The sequence below is a fragment of the Aptenodytes forsteri genome, unplaced genomic scaffold, assembly GCF_000699145.1.
Source record: "Aptenodytes forsteri isolate BGI_AS27 unplaced genomic scaffold, ASM69914v1 Scaffold96, whole genome shotgun sequence".
Classification (NCBI taxonomy): domain Eukaryota; kingdom Metazoa; phylum Chordata; class Aves; order Sphenisciformes; family Spheniscidae; genus Aptenodytes; species Aptenodytes forsteri.
The window spans coordinates 5,903,422-5,908,592 of record NW_008795029.1 but is presented as its reverse complement, the minus strand read 5'-3'; the positions used below and the strand labels follow the sequence as shown (position 1 = coordinate 5,908,592).

General features: G+C 35.7%; 1 protein-coding gene across 1 annotated transcript in view; it reads right to left on the bottom strand.

Moving 5' to 3' along the window:
- Positions 1-5,171, bottom strand: part of TGFBRAP1 (transforming growth factor beta receptor associated protein 1) — a 34,098-nt gene that overhangs the window by 16,829 nt on the left and 12,098 nt on the right. Inside the window, exon 4 of the mRNA XM_009276114.2 lies at positions 369-451. Coding sequence (XP_009274389.1) covers positions 369-451 — 83 coding nt within the window. The remainder of the gene's footprint in view (positions 1-368; positions 452-5,171) is intronic.

The window sequence follows — 5,171 nt, the reverse complement described above, 5'->3', positions numbered from 1 at the left end:
AAAAAAAAAAAAAAAAAAAAAAAAAGAAGAACCAGGCAATGTTCATGCTGTAAATCACAGGCTCAATAATAAAGCGTTGACCTTCATGGGCATAAAGTAAAAAAATCTCCACATATACAACACTCAGATTACAGGATTACAGCCTTAATGCTATTGTATGTTAGTATACCAAAAAAATCAGTTGCATTAACTCTTCAGTTATAAAGTTGTTTCAATGTTACTCTGTTTTTACCCCCAACAAAACCATTTTATCAGGGTGAATTCACATCCGCATCAAAAAACATTCAAGTGATTAAGTTTTTAAAACCAAGAACACTAACTCCTTATTTAAAGAAGATAAATTAATAAATTTCTTGTCACACAATTACCTGAAGAGTTCTTTTGCTTCAAGGAACTGAAGCTGTGCAAACTGTATAAAACCTGCTTGCTGCAGGATTCGTTTGTACATTACCTATGAAAGAGAAGGGGGGAAAGAAGGTTTATTATATTTATAAGGAGTTAGTTACATAGTGCTTGTCACTACTGCAATAACTACCTGCCAAAAACACTGAACATATGATCTTCAACCAGTCAAGTTACATGCAAAATAAAGCCTTGATCCTCTACATTTTAAATTGTCTGTACCTGAATATATTGAATCTGCTGCCCAGACTCAGTATCTTAGACAAAAGTATGTGAACACAACACTGTTCACGAGTACTTACTAAAAGCAAAGTCAACAAATAGCAAGTTTAAGTTTTGTTATTCAAATAATGACTTATCCAACATCAGTCTGACTTGCCTCAAGTTTTTGCTCACGGTATTTGCAAACGTAAAAGCCAATGGTCATCCTTTTAGTTCCCCATGAATCAGCAAGCACAAAAAAAGATTTATACTCAAGGGTGGTCCCACTTGACCGCACACAGCCAACTTTCTCCCCGTCTCACCTCACTTCTGCAGCAACCTTGCTGGTGATTCTGTCTTATCCCCAGCTGAGGACCATATTTCTGACTTTCTGCCAGTTTGTTTTTTTTGTTTTGGGTTTTTTATTATTTTTATTTTTAAATAAAAATACTTCCAAAGCAGTTCAACTTATCCAGTATGCAGTACGTTATGCAATGTACATAAAAATATGGTGAAAAAGAGGAGCATAAGTAAACCATACGAAAAGCTACGTGTTATGAAGTTTTACTGTAAAGGTCATACCTAGACAAAAAAAGTTTACAAGAAGTTCACTAGAAAAAGAACACAAAACTACTTTAAATGCTAGGCATTTATCTAACCTGAACAGCCACTTAGTTACCGCAAGACTAAATGAAACCTTCACATCCAGAATATTTCCCACAGCAAAAGAGAATTACTGAAAGCGAGGAACCTAAACCGTGCTCTGCAAAGCATCCACTGCTTGTGACAACACTGGTATTTTGCAAACATACCCAACTACAGCCACATGCACGTGAATGCTGTTATTAATAACAGACTCCCATTTTCAATGAAAATACCCAGAGAAACTGCAGCACGTTAGCAATGTATTCCAGGCAGGAATTGCTAAAGAGTGTCAGGCCTCAAGTAGGGTAGAGTGATATTCTAATTGGTGATTTTTCACCTTGATTAAAGATTGTGGATTTACCAAGAGAAAAGCTTGGCTTAAGTCCATTTAGTCTGTGCAGGCTTTATGAATGGATTATTTTAAGGAAATACTTAATCTTGATCTTTAGCAAGCCATTAAAACCTATTGATCTGTAAGGCTGTGGGACTTTTCTGGCCTCCCCAGTGTGGGGGAGAGAAGGGGAAACAGGGAAGTGCTATCTGGCACACCTTTTCAGACAAACGTAACAATATAAAAATAAATGAACAATACTTCATGACATCTTTATATTAACTAATGTTACTATGCTTTACATCCAAGTGTACTAATTCAAAATACAGTTAACTAAAGCTCAAAGGGAATTTAATTACAGTAATAAAGTAAAACTACCTCAGGTGATTACTTCACAAAATATCAAAAATATTTTGGATTTACGATTGTGTTATTACATTAATAAATGGTAATCTGTGAACTGATGAATGCCTGTCTGGTCACACTCTTAAGGATGCCGGTAAAGGATTTCAATCTGCAACTATCTGCATCTTGTGGCACCAGAAAAACTTCAGAATCTGGCCTCAGACTTTCCAGGGAGGGTTGAAGTACAAACATTTCTCACCCTGCTAACTAGTATCAGAAATAGGTTGGTTTTGGGGTTTTTTTTAAGTCTGTTTTCAATTTTTGCAATGGAGTGACCACTAATATTTACATATTCAGTGAATTAGGATATTGGAATTAAGTTTGAATTGATCTAAGACACTGAAAATACTGATTTAGTTGTAAAGTTTAGTCTGTACAGCAATCTTTTCAACTAGAAGTTGAAAAGAGCTCTTTGATAGTGTAAGTATAGGCCCAAGGAATCAGTTTTAAATTTGAACTGTTTAAGTGGTATGCACTTTCATTTAAATACTGACATATCTTCACTTGTCCCTTAAAGCCATGCAATAAAAAAGCTGTAGAATGTCTACAAACAGATGCTTTCCCAACTTTTTAAAGATGCAGTGATGGAATAGGGAGTATCCAGGTTGATTTTTAGCCTACAAGATAAACACTGGACATTAAGATATCCTGTGGTAAAGATTACGGAAGCAACAGACCAGACTGTCTGTGGAAAATTCAATATTCTCTCTTTCTCACAGGTTTTTAAAAATGGACTAGACCTATATGCCAACCACATACAGTTAACTTTTGTTTATGACAGTAAAAACATCTTGAGTTCTTCCAGACCTGTTTGCCAGAACACGGCAATAGGCAGCTTTTAAAAAGGTACTAAGTTACACCCATTCAAAATTCAACACACTGTTTATTCTCCTATTATTTTCGAAGAACCACCATAGGACTTGAAGTGCTTTAGGCAAATTCTATATTGTTGACTGAATTCACATTAAAAAACTAGCTAAAAAACATGAAATAAGATTTGTATTAATTCATATCTGAAAAAGCGCTAGAAAACAGGAAGATGACTGCTGAAGCTGCGATAGCTATAACGAAGCCTTAATTCTCTCAACTGCTAGAAAAATCCTTTCTAAAATGGTCAGAATTACCAACTAGATTGTGAAAAAAAATTTTTCTAGAAAGTCACTTCAGCTTTTGGTCAGGTTTGGGTGCAGTTAATATGTTTTTTGAAACTAAAAAGAAATGAGAAGAAAAAAAAAAAAGAAAAAAGAGAGATACCTATGCAAGATGTGTGTCAATCTAACCAAGGTCTTCACTACCATCAACCATGATTTCTGCAAACTTCAGCTGTCCTGAAAAATTAATAAGTAGTATTCAGTCATTTCATGGTAGCATGGTAGAAAGGCCTTTGTATTCTTCTACCAAAAATGATATCCAGCAAAGCCATCTCCTTGCAACACTTTTGCTCAGCGTTTTTTACATGGCAGTAATTCTTGATGCTCAAAGACAAAGGAATTTTCATCGAATATGGCAGAGAGAAATTTGCAGTCTGCAGGGACCACGGGTTAAATAACAGGTTAGAGCTACTAATGCATGACCTGCTTCTTTCCAGTAACTAAATATTGGCTGTACAAATAATTCTGAGAGTACACTACTTTACTGTTTCAATCTCACTATCATTCTGCATTACCAGCATATATATTTATGCTGATATAAAGAGAGAGAGCATGCACCTGTGTATGCACGCAGTGACAATGCAGTATTGAACTGCAGGAAAAAAACCCATGTTGTCAAGAACTGTCCTACAATGCTATGACTGAGTTCAAGTCAGACGTAAGATGGCAACAGCCATTGCAAACTGCAGAAATTAAAGTAGCGTGTGGAAAAGGGGGCACTATACTACATGTACCAGACAATTACTATCACTCTTCTGTATGGATAAATTATAGTGGCTGGATCAAGTGCCTTAATGCCAAACCCATGCATTCCTTCCCACTGCTTGTATAAAATGGCAAAATAAGGCCTTGAAAGCGCCAGCTACTCGGGAATCAGTAAAGCTTGTGAAATAGATATCCAAAGATATCCATTAGAAGATATCTATTATCTATCTATCTATTATCTGAAGATATCTCTTAGACAGGAGTTAGAAAGGAGCGATTATATGATCAGTTAAAGTATGCCAAAGAAATGTTGCAAAAGACTATGTAAGGCATGTAAGTTGGTTGAACTCCATCAGATTTTTATTATGCGAGACTACAGTAAAAGAAAGTCTGATGTGCTTGTAACAAACCTGTAATGACAGCATTAAGTATCAGAGGCACATTAGAGAGCAAGCTCAACATGTTACATTTCCAACTACACATAAGCTCCGAAAAATTGGACTAACATCTCAACAACTAAGCCAAGTTGAGTCATTTTAATACAAGTCAGTGGGAGACTCCATCAATTTAAGCTGGTTAATATCAGTTTGCAAATACAGCCCAGAACTAGAACAGGCTATTTTGCATGCAAGTAGTATCTTTCCTGTTTTTCAGCTGTAGCATTGACTCAAAATAAGTGAACGCCCTTAAAAGCATGTTAAGTTAGAAAGAACTTAAAATGTTCTTGGAAACAGTAATTTCAGGAGAACAGACATCGTGCACATAAAATACGTGTGAACAGAAAGTAACTTATCCTAAAGACAGAAAAATCCTAAATGCAAGAAAACTTAGGAGGAATGAGACTCTACATCACGTATTTTTGATAATGAATTGCAGTTCATTGTGTGGCAAAACACAGAAAGACATCTCCCACACTATATCTACATAAACTGGAAAGAAATAATTGGAGAATTAGAGGTCATCATACATAGAAAACATTGATTAGATCATGCATCCTGTCCTCACAGCAGGATTTTAGTTTGCTTCTTTAAATAGATTGCAAAGGAGAAGTTGGAAGTGAAGATGCAAAGCAAAACATGCTGGAAGCTGAACTCTGTATTTATCTAAATACTTTTCAGCTTCAAGTACTTCCAGATAGTTGTACCTTAGCAAAAGGATGGACACAGTTTCCTGGCCAAGCTTTTTACTCCCAGAAGCCTCCCAGCTGCTCATTCAACAGAGGAGTTAAGGATCAAAATGAAAGCTGATAAAAATTTAATTTAATGACTGCTTTTCAAGGGCCTTCACCAAAATTTAAATGAATTTAAAGGAATTAGAAACCTCTTGAAATT